The following is a 26,610-nucleotide window of genomic DNA, read 5'->3' as shown; positions in this document are numbered from 1 at the left end:
TGACTAGTTGTCTTTTTATGCCAACCAGAACATATAAAGAAAATTACATTTCTTTCTCTGTGGGGAGATCAGGCATTTAGCAAGGAGATTTTCAAAATATGTTTTCTAGATAATACTGAAGGTGACATCAATAGAGTAATGAGGAAGGGTTTACAGAATGATAAGAACAATAATGAGGTGACAAGGGACTGAGAAAATGACTTTAGGAAATGATGAAGCTACCTAATTGAAAATAGAAAAGACAACTACATTTAAGCCTAAAGTTATCATATTTTGATCTGAATTGAGCACTAATAGAATACTGAGTGATTAAAAAAAACTGTTATTATATTTTAAATTTATGTAATAAATGTCCTTTCTTCCAAAGAGTCTGTGATTCTATAAAATAACCTTGAAACAGTAACTGCAACAGTCTTCATTCAGTGATGCTAAAATTTATTTACTTATTTATTTATTATTTATTTATTCCTAAAGACTTATTTGTTTTTAGAGAGAGTGAGAAAGAGAGAGAGAGAGAGAACAGGGGGAAGGGCAGAAGGAGAAGCAAAGAGAAAATCTCAAACAGACTCCCCTGTCAGCACAGAGCCCGACGCAGGGCTGGATCTCATGACCCTTAGCCGAAATCAAGAGTCAGATGCTTAAATGACTGAGCCACTCAGGTGCCCCTGTGATGCTAAAATTTAAACAAAAAGATTCAACCCCCACTCCCCCAAAAATCCTAAAATTAAACAACAAATACAAAGTAACATACTTAGTTTCTCTGTATTTACTTCTTTTTCTCCCAGCTTATTCTCCCTTCTGGAGTAGACTGGTGGATGGAAATATCTCTTGCATTACAATATGTGATGATTGCTCATGAAGGTTGTAAGAGCAATTCTGAAAGAAGGAGACTATCAATACTCTTAAAATTGAAAATGTGTAAATATATAAAAAATCGAGATTTTGACAAGTTTAAACTCTGTTCTTCAATTACTTCAGTTAAATCACCTAGGCAGGTAACTTAATTTCTTGAAATGTCAGAGTCCTCATCACAAAAATGGAAATGATAATATTGATCAGGAAATCATGGTAATAATGCCAGATGTACTACAGGTATTGCAAGAAATTAGTGCTTTTCTACCTTTTCTCAACCTTCAGGTTAAATGAAAGCAAGGAAGACAAAATGCAATCATTAAGAAAAATGAAAATAATGTTATGAAAACACAGTTTTATTTTCCTATCCTCTGCTCTCTGAATTAGTAAAATAAAGAGCAAAGGGGATTTCTTCTGAATTTATTTATTTGTTTACCTCAAGACTGAAAATCGCTTTTTAACTATCAAGCCACTGTTTTCATCAGCTTAGGAAACTTGCTCAAACATTTCAAAGAATTACAGGTGTGAAAGAGTTTATAATAAAGCTAGGTGTGGTCATGCCAGAGAAGACTAAAAGACAATTCTGTCCTGCTTACAGAACTGTGGCATATTGAAGTCCTATACTGTCCCCTTCGTGAGGTGAAGTTGAAGAAAAGATAGGGAAATGAAAATCAAAAACAAATACTGGTCAAAGGATTGAATTACCTTCTATGGTTCTCCTTTTCTTATTTGCTTTTGTGTGTACCTTTGTACTGTAGTTCAGTAGATGGCATCCTTATAGGCAATATTGGTACCTGTAGAGGTCTCTTATTTTCAAGGTCCTTGGAAATATTTTTGTTTGTTTTGGTTTTGGTCTCTTATTTTCAAGGTCCTTGCCCATCAGTCATAGGTCAGATCCTGTCCAGCTAGGCAGGGGTATTGGTTTATGAGTGCTGCAGCAGTGGGCATAATGAATCATTTACCCAGTGGACATAAAAGATACAGCAAGTGAATTAACTTTAAATAATTGACATGGGTTGGCTAGTAAGTAGGAAATGCTTTTTAGAGAGAGATTCCCAAAGTCGAAAGAGTTTTTGTTTGTTTTTTTTAAAACCATTTGCTGTATATGATAAAAATGTGGGTTTTGCCTCTTCATGTCTACTCCTTCCAAATAGTTGTGTTCTTTTTTTTTTAAGATTTTTATTTATTTATTTGAGAGAGTGACAATGAGAGAGAGAGAGAGCGAGAGCACATGAGAGGGTGGAGGGTTGGAGGGAGAAGCAGACTCCCCGCTGAGTGGGGAGCCCGATGCGGCACTCGATCCCGGGACTCCAGGATCATGACCTGAGCCGACGGCAGTCGCTTAACCGATTGTTCAAAAAAGCTGTTTTATTTTTTTTAATGCTCCCTCCTGTACCATCCCCTGTTAAAAAGGAAACAGGGATTGATTCATGTCCTGTTCCTCAATACATGTAAGATTTGTATAAAAATATCTTGTATGAAAATGATTTGTCATCTGTGGACTTAATACTTGGGATATGTCCTGACATGGAAAAATCATACCCTTTGGGTAGTGAAGAGTTTCTTATTTTGTTTTCTCCAGATAAATCTGATCTATAAAGCAAAATCAAAACCAAAACAAAGAAAAATCAGAAAAGGAGCCCTGAATGAAATAAGTCTCTTAATCCTAGTGAAGGGATTATTTTCTGAGGGGGATTTTCAAATGACTTCAAGGGGAAATGGATATACTTTAAGAAATGGGTATTGTTTAAGAAACAAATGAGAAAAATCTTGAATCATTCAAGAATAGAGTTAACTGTTAAACCTTGCTATAAGTATATATCAAAGATAAGCAAAGCTGGACTCCAGTTGAAGTGGTAAGGTTTGATTTTATTCAGTATTAATTATTGCAATAGAGAAGAATATTTCATGTGAACTGAAATCAAATTCATTGAAACAAAAGACTAGAAACATTTTGAAGCCTGAAGTATGCTAAAGGAAAGGCACCAAGGCGTGGTAAGGGGGTTGGTCCATGTGACTGAGCAATCTGGGTTTGTTAATTGGTGCTTATCCCAGAGAAGAAACAAATTTCTCATATCTTTGACTTGAGACAGTGGTACAAGTCAAAACAAAGCACCCACAGGGCTGTGAGCAAGAGTGAGAGAGTTATCTTCTTGAATGTTTGTGTTTCAAAAAGATATTTCTCAAGTCCTTGAGAAGACAGTTCTGAGTGGTAGAGATTTACATCTTCAAGGTGCAGAGAAAAGATTTATAATTGCAAGCTTTCTAACTGTTCTAAGATGGGGTTCCAGGGCCTGTCTGTCTATCACCAGGTTTTGGCTGGAACAAACAGTAAATTCTCCTACCAGCATAGAGCTTTCTCAAGCAACCACTTTAAACAGGGCTGGAGTTGTAATAGGAAGGCTGTCCTAAGCAGTTAGAAACTATGCTAGTATTTGTTGGAATCTCTTTTTGGGTGGTGAGAGGAGTATGATTGGGGAAGGGGGTGAAGATTGAAATTATTTATACTAAGGGTATGGGTCTGCAATTTTTATAAGCCAATATTGAGGACTAGTTGAAGAGAAGTCTCTGAGGAACCTGACTAGAGCTTGATCAATGAGAATTTCTTTGTTAGGTAATAAAAAATTTAAAAGAAATTTGCAGGATTGGGGCACTTGGGTGGCTCAGTCAGTTAAGCATCTGCCTTCAGCTAAGGTCATGATCCCAGGGTCCTGTGATCGAATCCTGCATCGGGCTCCCTGCACCACTGGGAACCTGCTTCTCCCTTTCCCTCTGCCCGCCACTCCCCCTGCTTGTGCTCTCTCTCTCTCTCAAATAAATAAGTAAAATTTAAAAAAAATTGCAGGATATAATGACATTTTTAGGGTTAAGGAGAAATTAACAAAGGACTAGCCATGCAAATACTGGCATTACATTTATACATTCAATTTTAGATATCAATGTAAATTTTATTTTTTGAAAAATCTATGACTTTCATTCCCACCGATAGTGTCAGCAAGAGACACTTTAGTACTGTGAGAACAATAATATTTGAAATAAGCTAAAAGAACTGCAACATTTTTTTTCACCTGCTGGGTATGATGATATTTCTTTATAGTAATTCTCTTGAAAAAGAATGTCAGTTGAACTGAAATGGGGCAAATACTTTAAAATAACTATTGTTTTGAAATGATTATGATAGGGGTGAACAAACATATTTGGAAGAGCTAAATGAATCTATTTTTTTCTTCTAAAATAATACCAAACTTGAATTCTTAGAGAAAATAGTTAATATAATCATTTTTCTTTTCTTATTATTGTAACTTCCTTTCTGGTAACAAATAGTATGAAGAAAAGTTGACCCATATAGAACTTTAAAAAATATAGAAAATATTTTTAAAGTGTTATACTTAAGCTCAATTTTTGAACTAGATAAATTTTCATAGAATACAGGAAATATTTGAGGCATATAAGTAAATATTACTGCAATTTGTCAATCATTGAACAACATTGTCTTTTAGCATGACTCGAAAAACACCTAATTAAACAGGCTTTGAAAACGACTTAAAAATATCTTTAAGGCAAAGGAAGGCAAAGCTTCTTTTAGCCTTATTCCTATGCATCTAGGAATAGATAGGGATGGGTAATACTGTGGTTGAAAAAACAGTTATCCGCTGTTTTCATCAATGGCATAAGTATGTCATCTTGAAATTTTCCCAACCGGGGCATCTGGGTGGCTCAGTTGGTTAAGCGACTGCCTTCGGCTCAGGTCATGATCCTGGAGTCCCGGGATCGAGTCCCACATTGGGCTCCCTGCTCGGTGGGGAGTCTGCTTCCCCCTCTGATCCTCTTCCCTCTCGTGCTCTCTATCTCTCTCATTCTCTCTCTCTCAAATAAATCTTAAAAAAAAAAATTAATGAAATTTTCCCTACTGGAGAAGTAGTGGCTCCATTTGGGGGTAACTCTGTGTTCTTGGACATTTTTTTTTATTCAACAAATATTGTTAACTGTTTATTCTATGCTAGGCACTGTGCTAGCTATTGGATATACACTGCTAAACAGAAGAGATATTTTGTATACCCTCATGGACCTTATAGTTTCATAATAAAATACAATCAGAAACAAATATATGTAAATCAACTGTAAATTATAAGGCTATGAAAGAAAAGGTTTCTTTCTTTATAAACTAATCATATTATCCATGTAATAAATACTAGTTGCTCATTATATCAGTTCAAATACCAAGTCAGTTTTTTTCTGTATACGTATATTATTTACAATGCTTTCGTGGCCTCATTGAATTAATCATAATAACCAATATATAGGGTAAATGTATAATTTACCTAACTTAAAAATAAATGGCTCTAGCCAGTAAAGAGCAAACTAATCCATCCTGCATTATCATTATGACTCAGACTATAGATGTAGAAGAATATACATAAATATGATACATTATATGTATATGCGTGTTTATAAACACAGAGCTAAGTCAAATTTTCAGATCATCAATGTAAGTCTTTGGGGAGGCCTTAGCAACTGATTTTGCTCAATAGCTGAAAGGCTCAGCATAATCTTTCCAGTTATAATAGAAAGAAACATTGAGCACATTTTACCTCTAAGGGGTAAAACAAAGTATACTCCAAAGTTTTACAGAAATGAAAACCTTCCATTCCCGGTTCCTATCATGTAGAATTATATTTGGTCAGTCAATGAATTATTTTATCATTCCCACCCCAATCCCTGAAAAAAAAAATGTCCAGAGAGCTTTTTCTATTCATTTATAATACCCTTGCTCTAATTCCAGTCTTAGAGAATTGAGTTCAGTGATTAGTATTTAATTGAGCAAAAGCATTGATAATGCCTGTAATCTGTTCTCTTCCTTTTATAGATGAATGTTCACTGAACAATGGAGGCTGTAGCAATCACTGTTCTGTTGTTCCTGGAAGAGGAATTGTCTGTTCCTGTCCTGAAGGACTTCAGCTCAACAAAGACAATAAGACGTGTGAAATTATAGATTATTGTAGCAATCATCTAAAGTGCAGTCAAGTGTGTGAGCAGCACAAGCACACAGTCAAGTGTTCATGCTATGAAGGGTGGAAGCTGGATGTGGACGGGGAAAGTTGCACAAGTGTTGGTAAGTAGATGTGTGTTTTGGTAGATTGAAGAATAGCAAGCGCCTTTCTGGTTTTTTCCTGTGTTGAATATCTTGCTATATTTAAGACTAGATCTTGAGAAAATAATCCAAAAACACCTTTGAAGAATTAATAAAATGATTCAACTAAGTTTAAATAAGGCATTGAAGTATAATGTGGTATTTTTTTAAATTCTTTTTAAAGATGTTATTTATTTGAGAGTATGAGCAGGGGGAGGGGCAGGGGGAGAGAGAGCAGCAGACTCCCCACTGAGCAAGGAGCTGACGTGGAACTCGATCCCAGGACCCTGGGATCATGACCTGAGCCAAAGGCAGATGCTTAACCAACTAAGCCACCCAGGAGCCCCTAATGTGTCATTTTAGACCCACTCCAAAAGCTTCTGTAGAGAGCATATTACAGTAATCCTTATAATCACAGTCCATCAGATTATTTTCTTCCTTCTTGAAATGCTACTTTCATCATCATCCTCCCTAAAGGCTTTTTGTATTTTCAAAAGCACTTACTTTTATTTTTCTTTGCAAGCTTTCAGAACCCTCCCAAAGTCCGGTCCTGGCCCACACTTCCAATTGTAGGTCTTCTATTCTTGAAATAAACTCTGTTCTGACTGTATTCATCTTCTAACTGCCCACTTAAAACATTTTGATGATTCTCTAGGTCAGATTCCATAGTGGGAAAAACAGAGACTATGGAATCTGACTTTGAACTTTAATCCTGAGGTGGCATTCATTATGTACATGATCTTAGGCAGGCTAGATAAAACTGCTTGGGCCTCAGTTTTCTTGTCTTGCAAATATTAGTGCCCATTTTAACAATGTCTCCCTTATAGCATTTTGCAACACTAACCTTGAGAACGTGCTACTCTGCCCCATATCCATTAGGTACTTAATGATGATAGCTTTGCAGTATCTTCTCCAGAGACTTAACTGAGTCTGCGGGACACTTAGAATCCATGGATAGAATTGAAGGGGTCCATGAATGTTGTTGGGGAAAATATTACCTTTATTTTCTTTAATGTCTCACTGAAAGTTAACACTAATTATTAGCAACTGTGTGTCTCCAACTGAAGTAATATACATTCACATCATGTTAAAGTTGTTCTGATATGTCAAAATATCATCTATGCTCAGGCTTTGGAAACCACTATTGCTTTAATAATGGGAGTCATTAGACCTGCACAATCTGTTAGCAAATACAATTATAAAAAAGCATGCATATTACTACATCCAAAAGTGGTATTTCTTGTTCAGTATTGGTAACTGCATCTTAATATACAGTATTTGATTTCTTTGTCTATGTATACATTTTTCTTACTGTTTTTGCACTTTTTAAAGCTTTCTGATAAGTGGTACGTAGGCTTCATCGGACCACTAAGAATTTACACATCATAAAGTTTTCTCATTTTGTTTCTTCTACTTAGATTGTACTTCTCCTCTTTATCTCTAAAAATCCTGGATATTCTTTAAGACGTATGAGCTCAAATCTTTCTTCTTTAAGGAAATATTCTTTCAAATATTTTTTCTCTATTTCACCTTTCTATGTCTAGAATATATTGTCCATGAAAATATGTGTCCACATTTTTAACTTGCTGTTTTATATTTCCGTCTATGTGCTTTCTATATTCCTTATCTCTCTGATGAAATAATAAGCATCTTGCAGTCAAAAATCAAGTTATAGATTTTTCTCTTATGTTTTATATAATACTCAGTCCAGTTATAGAAAAATAATATGCAATCAGAAGTATTATATTTTTTCAGAGACTATTAAGTTATTTTATTCTTTTATTCCAAATGTTGTTTTGTGGCCATTTCTCCTGGCTTTTAAAATTTGAGTCCTAGAGCCGTAAGTTTAGCAGACATTTATTCGACTCTTTCTTCTCCAAGAATCTTGTATAAAGTAATTGGCATGAGAGACTGAAAAAAAAATAGCAATTTGTCGTAATAATAGTCATTTTATTTATGTACATGTTTGGATTAGGGAAACAATAGATCAAAACATAATTATATTTTACTTGAGAATTGGCTCCATAACTGGTTTTTGGATACAGATGACAAAATTAATGACTTATCATAATGCTTTTGTGTTCTATGAAATCCATAACAACTCATGTTCAATATTAAAATAATTCAGCCTTCGAATATAAGTGACCAGCTGCAAAGATAATCCTCCTAATGTAATTGGCTCCTTCTACTCCAAACTTAGAAAGAAACTCTCACAGGGCGCCTGGGTGGCTCAGTTGGTTAAGCAACTGCCTTCAGTTCAGGTCATGATCCTGGAGTCCCGGGATCGAGTCCCACATTGGGCTCCCTGCTCAGCAGGGAGGGAGTCTGCTTCTCCCTCTGACCCTTTACCCTCTCGTGATCTCTATCTCTCATTCTCTTTCTCTCAAATAAATAAAATATTTTTAAAAAGAAAAAGAAAGAAAGAAACTTTCACAGTACTGTATCAGTTCTCACTGTTAAGATTGCTATATTTCACGTCTGCTTTGTTTATAATTAAAGAGGGAAGCAAAGGTATATTTTACCTTTTAAAGTTAATGTGGAGCTTTCTTGCATTGAGAATTTAACCTGCTTGTAATTTATCCCTTCCTGAAACATACAGTATACCAAATACCATTGTCAGCATTTATATTATTGCAGATAATACAGGTTTTGTTAGTTATTGAAGATTATTTTTTTATTTAAACCAATTTTTATATATAAAAAGGATTATTCTGTATTTTAGTCACTTCCTTTCTTTTTTAAAAACCTGTAGTAGATTCAGAGTTCAATAAAAATGAATTAACCATTAACTATTGGACTTTGAAAATAAAAGATCTTTTTTTTTGCCCATCTTTTGTAACTTTTTTCCATCATTTTTAAGTTGGGTCCCCACGTTTAAAATGTGTCCTTTCTACTGAATGCAATACCTGTGCTTATTCTTCTTGACATTTTAAAAGTAAAGAATAATAGTACTCTTTATGCTTCAAATTAGAACCATGACTCCCCCACTTTTTTTCCTCTTGAATCTTCTGTAGTTCTTTTATATTTTCTTACTTCTCTCAGCTCCTTTCTTCCTAAATTCTTTACAACCTGACTTTTGCTGAATTGCTGAACTGATTCTGTTTTCTCTAAGTTCACTCCTAACATCTTGTTAGTTAAATATAAAGATTTCCATAAATAACTATTTTTATGATTTTCAGTTTTTATTTAATATAGTTGTCTCATTTTCTTGGATATTTCAATATTTTATTGGTTCTTTACATGTTCCTCCTTAATATGTAATGCATTAATCACTTTTCTCATGAAGTGGTCATTTCTTTATACTATGAACACCCAGAATATTGCTGCTGATTGAATTATCTCTAGTTTCTTTTCTGTTTAGTAGACAACTTACTTGCAAATATGTAGTGTATTTCTAGTTACATTGGAAAGAATATTATAGCATTCTTTCCTATTTTCTCTTAGCCCAAATTGGGTTAGATTTTCCCACCAATTGTTTTCTGGATCTTATTCTCTTCTATTTCCACTTTCAGATTTTAAAAACTATATTTAAGGCAGGGACCAGTTAAAAGGAGGTTGTTCAGGCAAAAGATAATTGGTGACCTCCACTAAGAAAGACAAGAACAGATTGAAGATGTATTTTAGAGAAGAGATTATCAAGTATTGAACAAGAATAAGGAAAAATACTTTTCGTAATATATATTGCTTTGAATATAGTTAATTTTTTTGGTATGCTTGTCTTCTCTCAACCACCAAATTACAAGCTCTTCGGGATCGGATCAATTTTTTTAATATGTACTATATACTTCCCTTAAATTTCTAAGAACAAAGGAGTTGTTCAATAAATATGTCTTTTCTTGTCCATTTTTTATTAACTAAACCACAAAATATTTTGTGGAAATTTTATTAGATGCCAGAATAAAATATTATGAAGGCTTTAGAAAAATTATATTTATTTTTCAATTCAGTTTACATCATTTTTTAGGAAAGTGATTAATGGATATAATCCATAATTTTATAAAAACAAAACTGTATAAATATAGTGATCTCCTATTGGTAAACTGTGCCCATTACTCAAACCTTAATTCTCATATACCCATATGTGTGTTCTCTTGGAGACCTTCCTTTATCACCTCCAATCAAATTACTGGGGCATTTATATTTCCAGCTATGCTGTGTTTCCTGCTATCCAATTCTCCTTAGTTGGGTATCATTGAGTCACCTCAAAATTAGTTGGCTGAAACGTACTCTTTCTCTTCTCTCAATTATCCATAGTCCTGTCAGCATCTCCTTTTTTTTTTTTTTTTCTGGTCTTCAGGGTCCACAACCTAAACTTATCTTTGACTTCCCCAGTTCTTTGCTGACCCCTCTCTCCATGTCTAAATTTGTCCTCCACAATATCTTTTGGACTAAGTGCTCCTGTTCCAGCTGGTAGCATTGGTACCACAGTCCCAGCCCAGAGCAACAGATGTGATGATGATGGCAGTCCTCTCTCTGGCCTCTTTGTTGTTATCCTCTTGTTTCTTTAGTTTGTAAGAAGAATATATTGAAACTTGAAGGGATGTAGTATTTTTTTTTTTTGAAAGGAGAGAGGAAAATCCAAATCTGGAAGATGAGAATTAATGGAAAGAGGTCCAAAGTATAGTAAAGAAGAAAAAGAAAAGAGAACAAAGTAATGATAAACAGATGGGCTACTTTGGGGAATAATGGTAAATAAAGGTGAAGGAGATCAAGAGATCAAGGGAATGAAGCTGTGTGAGAGGGTATAATTTGGCGATCCACTTTATTTTAGTAAAATGACACTTTTTTTTGAACATTTTAGATGCATTTTATTCATTTTTTACAAGCCCTTTCAGCTTTTTATGTCTCAGATACACACATAAACTACCTTAAATGAAGGATGTGTCTTAAACAGATATCATAAAAACTATCAGTACATTTGTCTAAATTTGATGATTGTTACTCTACTTTTATGATGCGATGAATTATGCTGATAACTTATGCTATGAGTTGGTTTGCCTTTTATAATCTAAATTCTTGGTGTTTGATGTCATTGTGTCTGCCAGTTGCTGCCATGGATGATTCAAGTGAATTTAGGCAGTCGAATTTTTTTTTCTTTTCTTTAAATTTTTTAATTGTTATGTTAATCACCATACATTACATCATTAGTTTTTGATGTAGTGTTCCATGATTCATTGTTTGCGTGTAACACCCAATGCTCCACGCAGCACATGCCCTCTTTAATACCCATCACCAGGCTAACCCATCCCCCCACCCCCTCCCCTCTAGAACCCTCAGTTTGTTTTTCAGGGTCCATTGTCTCTCATGGTTCGTCTCCCCCTCCGATTTCCTCCCCTTCATTCTTCCCCTCCTGCTATCTTCTTCCTTTTTTTTTCCTAACATATATTGCACTATTTGTTTCAGAGGTACAGATCTGTGTTTCAGCAGTCTTGCACAATTCACAGCGCTCACCATAAGCACATACCCTCCCCAATGTCTATCACCCAGCCACGCCATCCCTCCCACCCCCCAACACTCCAGCAACCCTTAGTTTGTTTCCTGAGATTAACAATTCCTCATATCAGTGAGGTCATATGATACATGTCTTTCTCTGATTGACTTATTTCACTCAGCATAACACCCTCCAGTTCCATCCACGTCGTTGCAAATGGCAAGATCACATTTCTTTTGATGGCTGCATAATATTCCATTGTGTATATATACCACATCTTCTTTATCCATTCATCTGTTGATGGACATCTTGGCTCTTTCCACAGCTTGGCTATTGTGCACATTGCTGCTATAAACATCGGGGTGCACGTACCCCTTCAGATCCTTACATTTGTATCTTTGTGGTAAATACCCAGTAGTGCAATTCCTGGATCGTATGGTAGCTTTATTTTCAACGTTTGAGGGACCTCCATACTGTTTTCCAGAGGGGTTGCACCAGCTTGCATTCCCACCAACAGTGTAGGAGGGTTCCCCTTTCTCCGCATCCCCGCCAACATCTGTCGTTTCCTGACTTGTTAATTTTAGCCATTCTGACGGGTGTGAGGTGGTATCTCACTGAGGTTTTGATTTGGATTTCCCTGATTCCGAGCAATGTTGAGCACTTTTTCATGTGTCTGTTGGTCATTTGGATGTCTTCTTTGGAAAAATGACTGTTCATGTCTTCTGCCCATTTCTTGATTGGATTGTTTGTTCTTTGGGTGTTGAGTTTGATAAGTTCTTTATAGATTTTGGATACTAGCCCTTTATCTGATATGTCATTTGTAAATATTTTCTTCCATTCTGTCGGTTGTCTTTTGGTTTTGTGGACTGTTTCTTTTGCTCTGCAAAAGCTTTTTATCTTGATGAAATCCCAATAGTTCATTTTTGCCCTTGCTTCCCTTGCATTTGGCAATGTTTCTAGGAAGAAGTTACTGTGGCTGAGGTCGAAGGGGTTGCTGCCTATGTTCTCCTTTATGATTTTGATGGACTCCTGTCTCACACTGAGGTCTCTCATCCATTTTGAGTCTATTTTTGTGTGTGGTGTAAGGAAATGGTCCAGTTTCATTCTTCTGCATGTGGCTGTCCAATTTTCCAACACCATTTGTTGAAGAGACTGTCTTTTTTCCACTGGACATTCTTTCCTGCTTTGTCAAAGATTAGTTGACCATAGGGTTGAGGTTCCATTTCAGGGCTCTCTATTCTGTTTCATTGATCTGTGTGTTTTTTTGTGCCAGTACCATACTGTCTTGATGATAACAGCTTTTTATAGAGTGGGAAGTCCGGAATTGTGATGCCGCCAGCTTTGCTTTTCTTTTTCAACATTCCTCTGGTTATTCAGGGTCTCTTCTGGTTCCATACAAATTTTAGGATTATTTGTTCCATTTCTTTGAAAAAAGTGGATGGGATTTTGATAGGGATTCCATTGAATGTGTAGATTGCTCTAGGTAGCATTGACATCTTCATAATGTTTGTTCTTCCAATCCATGAGCATGGAACGTTTTTCCATTTCTTTGTGTCTTCTTCAATTTCTTTCATGAGTATTTTATAGTGTTCTGAGTACAGATCCTTTGCCTCTTTGGTTAGATTTATTCCTAAGTATCTTATGGTTTTGGGTGCAATTGTAAATGGGATCGACTCCTTGATTTGTCTCTCTTCTGTCTTGTTGTTGGTGTATAGGAATGCCACTGATTTCTGTGCATTGATTTTATAGCCTGCCACTTTACTGAATTCCTGTATGAGTTCTAGCACTTTTGGGGTGGAGTCTTTTCGGTTTTCCACATAAAGTATCATATCATCTGGAAAGAGTGAGAGTTTGACTTCCTCTTTGCCCATTTGGTTGCCTTTGATTTCTTTTTGTTGTCTGATTGCTGTGGCTAGGACTTCTAATACTATGTTGAATAGCAGTGGTGATAGTGGACATCGCTGCCGCATTCCTGATCTTAGGGGGAAAGCTCTCAGTTTTTCCCCATTGAGAATTATATTCGCTGTAGATTTTTCATAGATTGCTTTTATGATATTGAAGTATGTACCCTCTATCGCTAGACTCTGAAGAGTTTTGATCAAGAAAGGATGCTGTACTTTGTCAAATGCTTTTTCTGCATCTATTGAGAGGATCCTATAATTCTTGTTCTTTCTTTTGTTAATATATTGTATCACGTTGATTGATTTGCAGATGTTGAACCAACCTTGCAGCCCAGGGATAAATCCTACTTGGTTATGGTGAATAATCTTTTTAATGTACTGTTGGATCCTATTGGCTAGTATTTTGGTGAGAATGTTTGCATCCATGTTCATCAAGGATATTGGTCTGTAATTCTCCTTTTTGATGGGGCCTTTGTCTGGTTTTGGGATCAAGGTAATGGTGGCCTCATAAAAAGAGTTTGGAAGTTTTCCTTACATTTCTATTTTTTGGAACAGTTTCCGGAGAATAGGTATTAATTCTTCTTTAAATGTTTGGTAGAATTCTCCTGGGAAGCCATCTGGCCCTGGGCTTTTGTTTGTTGGGAGGTTTTTGATGACTGCTTCAATTCCCTTAGTGGTTATAGGTCTGTTCAGGTTTTCTATTTCTTCTTGGTTCAATTTTGGTTGTTGATACATCTCTAGGAATGCATCCATGTCTTCCAGGTTATCTAATTTGCTGGCATAGAGTTGCTCATAATATGTTCTTATAATTATTTGTATTTCTTTGTTGTTGGTTGTGATCTCTCCTCTTTCATTCATGATTTTGTTGATTTGGGTCATTTCTCTTTTCTTTTTGATAAGTCTGGCCAGGGGTTTATCAATCTTGTGAATTCTTTCAAAGAACCATCTCCTAGTTTCATTGATGTGTTCTACTGTTCTTTTGGTTTCTATTTCAGTGATTTCTGCTCTGATCTTTCTTATTTCTCTTCTTCTGCTGGGTTTAGGCTTTATTTGCTGTTTTTTCTCTAGCTCCTTTAGGTGTAGGGTTAGGTTGTGTAGTTGAGACCTTTCTTGTTTCTTGAGAAAGGCTTGTATTGCTATATACTTTCCTCTTAGGACTGCCTTTGCTGTATCCCAAAGATATTGAACAGTCGTGTTTTCATTTTCATTGGTTTCAATGAATTTTTTTAATTCTTCTTTAATTTCCTGGTTGACCCATTCATTCTTTAGTAGGATGCTCTTTAGCCTCCATGTATTTGAGTTATTTCCGACTTTCCTGTTGTGATTGAGTTCTAGTTTCAAAGCATTGTGGTCTGAAAATATGCAGGGAATAATCCCAATCTTTTGGTACCGGTTGAGACCTGATTTGTGACCTAGAATGTGATCTCTTCTGGAGAATGTTCCATGCACACTAGAGAAGAATGTGTATTCCGTTGCTTTGGGATGGAATGTTCTGAATATGTCTGTGAAGTTCATTTGGTCTAATGTGTCATTTAAAGTCTTTATTTCCTTGTTGATTTTTTGCTTAGATGATCTGTCCATTTCAGTCAGGGGGGGTGTTAAAGTCCCCCACTACTACTGTATTGTTTTCAATGTGTTTCTTTGCTTTTGTTATTAATTGCTTTATAAAATTGGCTGCTCCCATGTTAGGGCAATAGATATTTACAATTGTTAGATCTTCTTGCTGGATAGACCCTTTAAGTAGGATATAGTGTCCTTCCTCAGCTCTTATTACAATCTTTGGTTTAAAATCTAATTTCTCTGATATAAGGATTGCCACCCAAGCTCTTGTTTGGTGTCCATTAGCATGGTAAATTGTTTCCACCCCCTCACTTTCAATGTGGGGGTGTCTTTGGGTCTCTTGCACACAGCATATCAATGGGTCTTGTTTTTTTATTATTTTTTTAAAGATTTTAGTTATTTATTTGAGAGACAGAGAGAATGAGAGATAGAAAGCACGAGAGGGAAGAGGGTCAGAGGGAGAAGCAGACTCCCTGCTGAGCAGGAAGCCCGATGCAGGACTCGATCCCGGGACTCCAGGATCATGAGCTGAGCCGAAGGCAGTCGCTTAACCAACTGAGCCACCCAGGCGCCTGGGTCTTGTTTTTTTAATCCAATCTGATAACCTGTGTTTTTTGATTGGGGCATTTAGCCCATTTACATTCAGGGTAACTATTGAAAGATATGAATTTAGTGCTATTGTATTGCCTGTAAGGTGACTGTGACTGTATATTGTCTGTGTTCCTTTTGGTCTATGTTGCTTTTCGGCTCTCTCTTTGCTTAGAGGACCCCTTTCAATATTTCTTGGAGGACTGGTTTCGTGGTTGCAAATTCCTTAATATTTTGTTTGTCTTGGAAGCTTTTGATCTCTCCTTCTATTTTCAATGACAGCCTAGCTGGATATAGTATTCTTGGCTGCATATTTTTCTTGTTTAGTGCTCTGAAGATATTATGCCAGTCCTTTCTGGCCTGCCAGGTCTCTCTGGATAGTTCTGTTGCCAATCTAATGTTTCTACCATTATAGTTTACATATCTCTTCTCCCAAGCTGCTGTCAAGATTTTCTCTTTGTCTCTGAGACTTGTAAGTTTCACTACTAGATGTCAGGGTGTTGACGTATTTTTATTGATTTTGAGAGGGGTTCTCTGTGCCTCCTGGATTTTGATGCCTGTTTCCTTCCCCACATTAGGGAAGTTCTCTGCTATAATTTGCTCCAATATACCTTCTGCCCCTCTCTCTCCTTCTTCTTCTTCTGGGATCCCAATTATTCTAATGTTGTTTCATCTTATCGTATCGCTTATGTCTTGAATTCTGCCCTCGTGATCCAGTAGTTGTTTATCTCTCTTTTTCTTAGCTTCTTTATTTTCCATCATTTGGTCTTCTATATCGCTAATTCTCTCTTCTGTCTCCTTTACCCTAGGAGTTAGTGCCCCCATTTTTTATTGCACCTCATGAATAGCCTTTTTGATTTTGACTTGGGTAAAAATGACACTTTTTTATGTCAGTGTCTGTTTATGATTTTAAGGTAACTATCAATTATTTATGGAAAGAACATCAGATTCCTCAGTCAGCTATTTAGGGCCTTCTTCATTTTTGCTTATTTTATTTCTCCGACCTAATCTTTCATTATCCTCCACTGTGGATTTCCATTCCAGGCACATTATTACTGTTTTCATCATCAGTAATGGTAGTTAATAAATAGTGGCCAATAATGTATAAAGTACTTTCACATACATCACTTTATTGTAGCATCTCCTTCATGTACTCTGTTCATTATCATCTGTGACCTTTCAGGATGACAATATCTTCTACATTCTGGAAATCCTATATTCTATTTGAAACCTTCTCCTCTATGAATTTTTCTTCAAGTTAATTATTATAATATTACTAATAGCTACCATTTATCAAGCATGTAACAATGTGACAGGCAGTTCATTTATATCTTACAGGAAACTAACAGATATTATTAATACTCTGATTTTATATCTTTAGAAACTGAGATCCAGAAAGATTATTTCATTTACCCAGGGCCTGTGGCAAAGAGATGTTAGAGCAAAGCTTTTGAACTTCATTCCACCTGACTCCAAAGCAAGAGCTTTTACAAGCTATTACAAAGATCCAGGCCATCTCCCTGTGCTGTGTGCCCTCAAAGTCTTGTGATGCCTTTGAATAGTGTATGTTCTATGAGCTTATTTCTGTCACCACTTAGACCTAAACTTTCTTAAAAGCTGAGACTGCATCAAATTATTTTATACCTCTTTCGAAATACATAAAAATACATTTTGTAGCAAATGCTTGTTGAATGTAAAAGCTTCCTCTATTACTTAAAATAGTAACAAGTTTTTAATAGTTTTATGATCTGTGCTATGTGTACAAATAATCTATTAGTATCCTATGGTGTGTACCCACCTGTTTTTGTTTATCCACCCTACGATATAAATATGCTCAAATCACCCCAAATCTCTGCATAAGTAATGCTGCCATAGACATACATTTACCTATTCTTATAAATCTGCACGAAAATTATTTGGGACAAAAATTACTGACTTATACTTAGTATGAAAAATTAGGACCCGTTTCTTTTCAGAGTGGTTGAACAGTCTCCATATTCACCAAGAGTACACTTCTAAAGTCTCCACATCCTTGTCAGCTCTTAAAATTATCTGAATTTCAATTTTGTCATCCAATATATTGGAGTAAAGTGATCTTTCGATGCTTTAGTTGTATTTTTCTTACAATGAGTTTGAGCATTTCTCTATATTCTTGTTAGCCTTTTGCATCTCTTCATTTTCTTTGGCCATTTTCTTACTAAGATCACTGCCTTTTTCTTATCGATTTGTAGGAATTAGTTGCATGTACTAAACTGTAGACATGTCAACTATCTTCTGCATTCTTTTACTCCTCTATTAGTTATTCACATTGACCTTTATGGAACAATTCCTCTATCTTTCTGCTTCATCATTCACTCCTTTCTTTGCTTTATTCTTCTTATTTTCTTCCTCCCATAATCGTTTTTATCTCCTCTCTATTTAATGTCTCCTGGGCTAACTATTTATTCAGTGATTCTTATAATTAATCGTTCATTCACTTATTTAATTGCAGGTTATTTATTAAATACAACCTAGCAAAAAGCACTGGGCCATATTTTAGAAATGCAAAGATTTTTGCTCAGTCCCTTACCCCCCAATGAAGTTCTCTCTCTCTCTCTCTCAATGAGTTCTCTCTCCCTCACTCTTTCATATACACACACACCCCAAGTGCAGATTCCTACCACTTATTAATGGAAAGAAGAGACAAGTTTTTAAGAAACCTGAAATATAAAGCAGAGCTACTGAGAAAAAATATCCAGGAATTTTTCCATAAAGTAATTAAATGGAGAAAAAAATGAAACAAACAAATTAAAAAAAATAGCTCTCAAGAATATTGATGGACAGTTGGTGATACAATCTTGCAAATTTATCAGTTTGAATAATAGTTGAAAGTCTATCCTACCTTTCATTTTACAGATTCTATATCCTCCACCCTTATGTATACATAAGTACACTTAAGTAATATTTCACTATCATTCATTCCCAACATAGCTATAGCTGAAGGAATGGAGAAAAGGAAGTAATGATATATATTGAACCAGAGTAAACAATAGGCCATTTACCACTTCATAAGTTGCTACTCTGTAGAGGAAATGTATCTGATGATGGGGACAGAGAAATTCAAATAAATTATTAAATATGAGAACAAAAAAAGCAAAAACTCTGAAGTTGCAGGAGAGAAAACATTATAACTACAATATCACTTTCTGTTTGAGGACATTATATGTATGATAGAGAATCAGGAGCTATTCATATAGAATTGTAGAGTCATAATAACAATTACCCTGAGAGGACTATAGAGGAACTCTTTCTTAGACAAGTCGTCTACTGCTTTCATATACTGTCTTGTAACAATCATTATGCAAATCTGTAGTGGGATTAAAAGAAAATCAAAGAAAAAAGAATTGCAGATAGAAGACCTTTGAGTGTTTTTTAAAAACTATTTGTGATGTGCCACCTTTATAAAAATGAAATTCATCACTTTCAAAATGTAAATTGTAACCCACTTTGTTTTATACATATGTCTTCTCATGGTAAAGTAGAAGAACTTCAAGCCTCTTCTATATTAAGAGTCTTATTTGCTGGTTTGAGCTGTAAAACTCAGTCATTTATGAGACTGAATAAATCACTACGAGCTAGCACACTGAAAAAAAAGTAGACTGCAAAAATGAATGACTACTTCATATTTTGCTAATATTCATTCCAAATTGAACTTGCCCCAAAAGAAGTTAATATACTTATATCAAAATTGAAACACATGAGAAGACACTTTATTGTGTTTTATCACCAAATATTTTATACAGAAGGTTTTTATTATTATTATTATTAAAGGGTAAAAAGAAAACATTGTAAGATTTAGAATTTTGAAATCCAGTCTTCATGATTTCCCAGTAGTTTATGAAATTACATATTGGGTTATTCATTACAAATTTTTTATTTGCTCAAAAAAGAAAAAATAATTTAGTAAACTAACAGAAATCCTAAAAGTAGAGGCACTTGGAGAAGTTATCAAGATTCAGAGTTCAAATAGAAATAATTTGAATATTTACACTTTGATTTTTTATTTTGGTAAACAGGTTTATTATAGTCATGTGTAATCAAGTAAAAACATTTGTCAACTATATTCTCAACACAAAATGACTATAGTACATATAAGAACTTGAAAAGCCTTTGGACAGTTTCAATAAAAGAGTCAATGTAACAGTCACCATTCAGAGTAAACAAGATATGTTTTCGGGGTACCGGGCTTTCCCTTGATCTCGGATTGTGAGTTCAAGCCTCACGTTGGGTGTAGAGATTACTTAAAAATAAAATCTTAAAAAAAAAAGATAGGTTTCCAATCACCTTCCATTTTATGAAATCTTTCAAACATATTGGAGAATAATGTATTCACAGCTCATATTTTAGTATATTGAAAATTTATCTAATTTATTCATGTTATTCATGGTATAAATCATTTTCTGAAAGCAATGAAACACTAGATAACTTTGAGGCCTCTGTTCATCCATTCTTCCATTGCCAGGGGTAGCTACTTTTGTGAAATTGGGCTATCTGATCTGTCATAGTTTTTGTTCTTAAACAACATGTAATATAATTGTTTTGTTCCTAAATTTACGGAATCATATACATTATATATCCAGCTGGAGCTAGTTGGAATTTTTAGTCACAAATATGATTTTGAGATGTATCCATAGTACTTTATATAGTTCTGCTTATTCCTTTTAAATGCTCTACAGCATTCTACTATATAAAAAGATTATAGTGTACTATATAAAAAATCATAGTTTTGTTATAAAAAGATTATAGTTTTTTTAAAGATTTTATTTATTTATTTGACAGAGAGAGACACAGTGAGAGAGGGAAGACAAGCAGGGGGAGTGGGAGAGGGAGAAACAGGCTTCCCGCAGAGCAGGGAGCCTGATGTGGGGCTCGATCCCAGGACCCCGGGATCATGACCTGAGCCGAAGGCAGACACCTGACTGAGCCACCCAGGCACCCCCCTTTTTTTCTCTACAGGATTTTTATTGGAGGGTGGGGGTGGATGAGGGCATCATGAAGTCCTTGACACAGGAGCCAGGGCATCTCCTATTCATGGTCATTGATGTTGTTTCCAGTATTTTGCTACATCAAACTATGTTGTAGTGAAAGCTCTTATGATATCTACTTGTGGAAATGTGCACAAGTTGAACCACATGTTCAAATGCATAAGCATCTTCAGTTGCACATGTTATCTCTATCATTGCCACAGGTGTACAAATATACACTACCATCAGCTGTTAGAAGAGGTCCTGAGTCTCCAAATCATTGCTGACACTAGACAGAATTACAGGTCAAATCCATGCTCCTCCACTTACTAGCTGTGTGACTCTGGCATATTACATAACTTCTCTGTGCCTCTCTTTCTTCCGGTGCAAAATGGGGAGGATAACATCACCCACTTCATAGGACTTTGTGAGGATTGCATAAATGGGGATCTATAAAATATTTAGGAATAATTCTATATAAGAAGCACTCTGTAAGTGTTTGCTATTTTAGTAATGTTCAGACTTCTAACTAGTTGCCCAAGATGATGGTTATGGTCTTTTTGTTTTAATTGGTATAAAATTTTCTTAACACTCTCAATTTCTGCAATTCTCTCATTATTTGTTGGGTTTTTTTTCCTCTCCTATACTTGGTTAGAGGGTATAATTTTACCACTCAGTTTTTATTATAGATTATAGATCTGTTCAGATTTTCTATTTCTTTTCAAGTCAATTTTGGTAACATATTTCTCTAGAAAATGGCTTATTTACCTATTTTCAAATGTATTATTAAAATGCATATGTCACTCTTATTTTTTAAATTTTATATCAAATAGGTAAAGAGGAAAGTAATTACAAAAGATATTGAATAATATGAATATCTTTCATAATTACTTTCCTATTTTCATTCTTCCTACTCTTCATTTGTACATATATATGTGCACGCATACATATATATATATTCGTCCGACCATAGGCTTATCTATATTTTACTCATCTTTCAAGCAAGTGGCTTTCAATTTTCTTGATAATCTTTTTCTCTATTTTATCAATTTCTGTAATTATATTTATTTTCTTCTTCCTAAATTATGGGAATTTATATATTGTTATATATTGTTTTATTAATTTTTAAAAGATGAATTCTCCATTTTATTCAACTACTACAAATACTCAGAGAAGAAAAAAAATCATTAAAATATCAGTATGCTCTATTTTTTCCTTGTATACACGGAAAAGTTTTCGGAGCTGAAGAGCTGAGTATAGTTATACAGATTAATATAATTGAAGTAAAAATCATGATTTTTAGGTAACAATGAATTAAAAAGTTGTGTTTGTACAGTTCCTTATTCTCTACACATTTCCTTTTTTTTAAACAAATGAATCGAGATATAATGTATATACCATAAAATTCATTATTTTAAAGTGCACAATTCTGTGGTTGGTAGTGTATTCACAGAGTAGTGCAACCAACATTTTAATCCCTTCCCCAAACAAACTCCATATGTGTTTAAAATCACTCCCCATCAAATCCTACTTCATCTCTGGCAACCTCTAGTTAACTTTTTGTCCCTGTAGATTTGCCTAGTCTGGACATTTCATAACAATGGAGTAATACAGAATGTGGTCTCTTGTAACTGATTTCTTTCATGTGGCATAATGTTTTCAGGATTCTTTCATGTTTTACCATATATCAGTATTTTATTTATTTTTATTCCTGAATAATATATTTATTGTATTGATATACCATTTTGTTTATCCACTCATCAGTTGATGAGCATTTGAATTTTTATTCTTTGATATATGAATTATGATATGAATATTCATGTACAAGCTTTTGTGTGGGCATGCATTTTCTTTTCTCCTGTGTACAAATAAGAGTGGAACTCCGGGCTCATATGATAAGTCAATGTTTAGCATTCTGAGGAACTGTCAGAGTGTTTTCCAAAATGGCTGTGTCATTTTAAAATTCTGACAGCCGTGCGTGAGGGCTCCAGTGTCTACACAATCTTGCCATCAGTTGACATTGTCCATCTTTTTTATTATAGTCATTCTAGGGGGTGTGAACTGGTATCTTGTGCATAGGCCCTTTGGTGAAATGACTATTCAGAGTCTTGGCCTAATCTAGGGTCACTAAGTATTCTTCCAATAGTTGTGTAATTTTAGCTCTTATATTTAGGTCTATGATACATTTTGAATTAATTTTTATATATGGTGTGAGGTTTCAACATCATTCTTTGGAATATGGAAATCAAGTTCCTGCCGCACATTTTCTTGAAAAGGCCATTCTTCCCCCATTGAACAGTTCTCTGGAGTTTGAGCTTTTGGGGGAGCTCCAAACCCATCTGCCCCCTCTGGAGATTTGTGGACCATTTTTTTTTTTTTAATCTACGATGAAGCTAAGGACAGGGGAATGTGTTTGATACATATTAAAACACCACATAATACTGATATTCAGCAGTTTTTCTTGAGTAAGCACTCATTTAATTGTTATTGAAATTTGTTGAATTTCTAGAGTTCAGAAAAGTGATTTTCACCATTTTGCCAGGGTTTTCACTGTTCTTATGAAAGAGAGGATTTTTGGATCCTTATTTCACCATTCAGGAACTGATTCTCTATTTCATTAATATTAATTGTTCATGCTTCTTAATCTATACATGTGTTGCCATCTTTATTTCTGAATTCCTGCTTGAGGTCCTGTTGGTCAAGAAAATGTCTAACAATTATTTTTAGGGTTAAAGCATATGAGGAGCTTAACAATCTTTATAATTGATTTTTAATTTAATTCCATTGTGCTCAGAACAGTTGTCCATTATTAGGTTGATTTTTTGCTTTCTCTTGAGACTTACTTTGTGGACTAGAACATGGCCATTTTATTACATATTCTGTGTGTGCTTAAAAAGAGCATGTCTTCAATTTTGATGTACAGATGTCTATATATTTCTGGTGGACTTAGCTTTTTGTTTATTTTGGTTTTTTTAATCATCTTGTTATAATTTTGTTGTAAATATCTCACAATATGATTAAGGATTTATCAATTTCTCCACTTAATTCCTTATATATTTTCAGCCTAGATTATGAAGGCACACACCATTTTAAGAGTTTTATCTGTGTTTATCTGTTGTCTTGTCACATAATAGAGAACTTTCTATTTCTACAAAAGCTATTTGCCTTAAAGCCTATTTTGGTTAATATTAATATTGCTTTATCAAGATTCTTCACACATGAAACTTTAGATCATATAGCACTAAAAATATCATTTTATTTTAACAATCAAGACAAGACCTATATAGTTTAATGACTTTTCTTTATTTGTAGCAGAGGCAAGAGTAGAATCCAGGCCTTCTGTTGTAGAATTCCTTTCTACATCCAGTTGTAACAAACAAGTCAGTAATTTTTGGTTTAGGAGAGTATACTTTCTCAAATAGAGCATGAAAGTAAGAGCAGTAAATGATCTCCTAAATATTGCTGTAGTAGAAATACGAGTTCTCCTGAAAGGGAAAAAAAAAACCCAAAACATGTTTTACAGTATTTGTCATACTGAATTACCTTGCTCAGCATATATGTCATGCCCAAAAAATGTTTATCTTATTTATGAGTGCTTCTAAGAAGCAGGAAATGATATTTCCTTCTATTACTAGTTTGAATTTTTATTAAAAATTGTTAATCTTAGTAGAAAATTATATGTTAGTGCTAAAAAAAATTGTATCAACAGAAAATAAAATGAAAGTTTTCTCCCTACTTCTGAACCCCAGTCACCAGTTGCCATAGCAGAGGTAACAACATTCCTTCATTAAGCCTTCAAGAAGTCCTCTATGCTTTACTTTCATATAGGTCTAGAAAAATATTTTGTTTTTTGATATAAATAGTAGCATAGATTGTGTACTGTTTATATTTTGCTGTTTTCAACTTACAAAATATTTGGAATTATTCAATATCTGTACCTCTGTATCAATCACATTAATTTATGTAGCCCCATAACCTTGTACTGTATGACTGTACCGTAAGTTATTTAGCCAGCTACCTGATCATAAACATTTCTGTTGTTTCTAATCTTTTGCTACTACAAATAATATTGGATAGCATTTCCTTACTCATCTGCCATTTTTCTTATGTAAAACTATATCTTTAGAGTAATTCCTTATAAATGAACTTAGTTGGTCAAGGGGTGTGTGTGTGTGTGTGTGTGTGTGTGTGTGTGTGTGTGTATGATGGATATTGCCCATTGGCTCTCTATATAGGTTATAACAGTTTATACTTAGACGGTCAATATTTCAGAGTGTCTTTTGCCTACACTTTAATCTATAGAATGTCTTATCAAACATTCATGTTTTATATGCATTTATCATTTTATGAGAGAAATTGTATACTTTTTAAAATTTAAAAGTTGTTTATATTTTCCTTTCTTTGAATTATCTGTTTAATACACTTTGCCTATTATTTATTTGAGAATTTTGTCTATTTATAGGAGCTCATATATATTAAAGAATTTAGCCATTTATTATATTGCAAATGTTCTATGCAGTTTATCACTTGTCTCTTTCTCTGACAATTTTTTAACATATATTAAAAATCATTTTTTTCTTTAGGTCTTCCATGCTTTGTGTCAAATAGACAAAGCTCTTTTTTCATTCTAGAGTTCTAAAAATAATTATTCTATGTTTACTTCCAAGACTTTCATAGTGTCATTTATTACATCAAAATTATTAAGCTATCTAGAAATTATTTTTTGTATTAAGTCAGGAAATTCTCTAACTTAATTTCTTCTCCAGGTACCCTAAAACTATCATGTTTACAGGAAATTTATAAATTAATTCAGGCAGAAGCAAGTTCTTTGGGACATTATTTTTTTTTCTTTTTGTTTCTATCTAATAATATTATATGCCTTTCCAAAGTCTTTATTCCTCTCATTACTGTTTTAAAATTTCTTCGTATAATCTTTGTAGATTTTTTAATAATTTCATTCCCAGATTCCTTATCTTTCTTCTTTGTTGTTGCTAGTGTGCATTTGTACTGGTTTTGTTTTGTTTTGTTCTGTTTCCATTTTGTCTTCTTGGTTGGTGGTGGTTTGTAGGAAGGTGAGCGATTTTTGTCTAAAAATCTGTAATCAAGCCCTTTCCCACCCTTTGTCTCTGGCATCCACTGTTCTGTTTTCTGCCTTTTCCAAAATGTCATAGAAAAGGAATCATATTGTCTGTAGACTTTATTTTTTTAAGACTTCATTTATTTGTCAGAAAGAGAGAGTGAAAGTGAGAGAGGCAGGCAGAAGAAGACGCACGCTCCCTGTTGAGCAAGGAGCCGGATGCAAGACTGGATCCCAGGACCCTGGGATCATGACCTGAGCTGCAGGCAGACGCTTAAGGACTGAGCCACCCAGGTGCCCCACCTCTGTAGTTTTGAACCTGGCTTCTTTCACTTAACGTATTACATGCCTGTTTGTTTCTTCGTTCAGATTCTCCTCATGAGTCTTTACGGTGCCAGTGGGCCCAGAGAGGGTTCTGGGACCAAGCTTTTCCCCAGCCTCTTTTTCCAAAAAGTGATTATTGGATTTGCCCCTTAGTTATGCTACCTCCTTTGAGAATTGTGCTCTGCTAGCATTTTCTTTGTATCTACAGCTATAGGCATCCTCTCTCAGAAACTGTCCATCCTTTGAAGGCATTCATCAGTCCATCCTCTAATGCTCTGGTGTTTTGGAACAGGTGTCTTCCAGTGTTAGTGAGAGTGGAACTTTCATTTCCCTCTTTCTCTCTTTCTTTCTTTCTTTCTTTCTTTCTTTCTTTCTTTCTTTCTTTCTTTTCTTTTCTTTCTTTCTTTTCTTTCTTTCTTCTTTCTTTCTTTCTTTCTTTCTTTCTTTCTTTCTTTCTTTCTTTCTTTCTTTCTTTCTTCTTTCTTTCTTCTTTCTTTCTTCTTTCTTTCTTTCTCTTTCTTCTTTCTTTCTTTCTTTCTTTCTTTCTTTCTTTCTTTCTTTCTTTCTTTCTTTCTTCCTCTCTCTCTCTCTCTCTCTCTCTCTCTCTCTCTCTCTCTCCCTTCCTTCCTTCCTTCCTTCCTTCCTTCCTTCCTTCCTTCCTTCCTTCCTTCCTTTCTGTTTTTTTATTTTTAATTTTTTTCCTTTTTCTGGTGTGGTGTTCTAAGGAAGAGGCAGTACATCAT

General features: G+C 34.7%; 1 protein-coding gene across 1 annotated transcript in view; it reads left to right on the top strand.

Annotated features, from left to right (window-relative positions):
• Positions 1–26,610, top strand: part of LRP1B (LDL receptor related protein 1B) — a 1,883,216-nt gene that overhangs the window by 1,213,918 nt on the left and 642,688 nt on the right. Inside the window, 1 exon segment of the mRNA XM_035726875.1 lies at positions 5,720–5,965. Within this exon segment, the coding sequence (XP_035582768.1) occupies positions 5,720–5,965 (246 nt within the window).

This window comes from Zalophus californianus, chromosome 3 (assembly GCF_009762305.2).
Source record: "Zalophus californianus isolate mZalCal1 chromosome 3, mZalCal1.pri.v2, whole genome shotgun sequence".
In the NCBI taxonomy this organism is placed as follows: Eukaryota; Metazoa; Chordata; class Mammalia; order Carnivora; family Otariidae; genus Zalophus; species Zalophus californianus.
The sequence above is the reverse complement of the archived record's forward strand: the minus strand, read 5'-3'. Positions and strand labels throughout refer to the sequence as shown.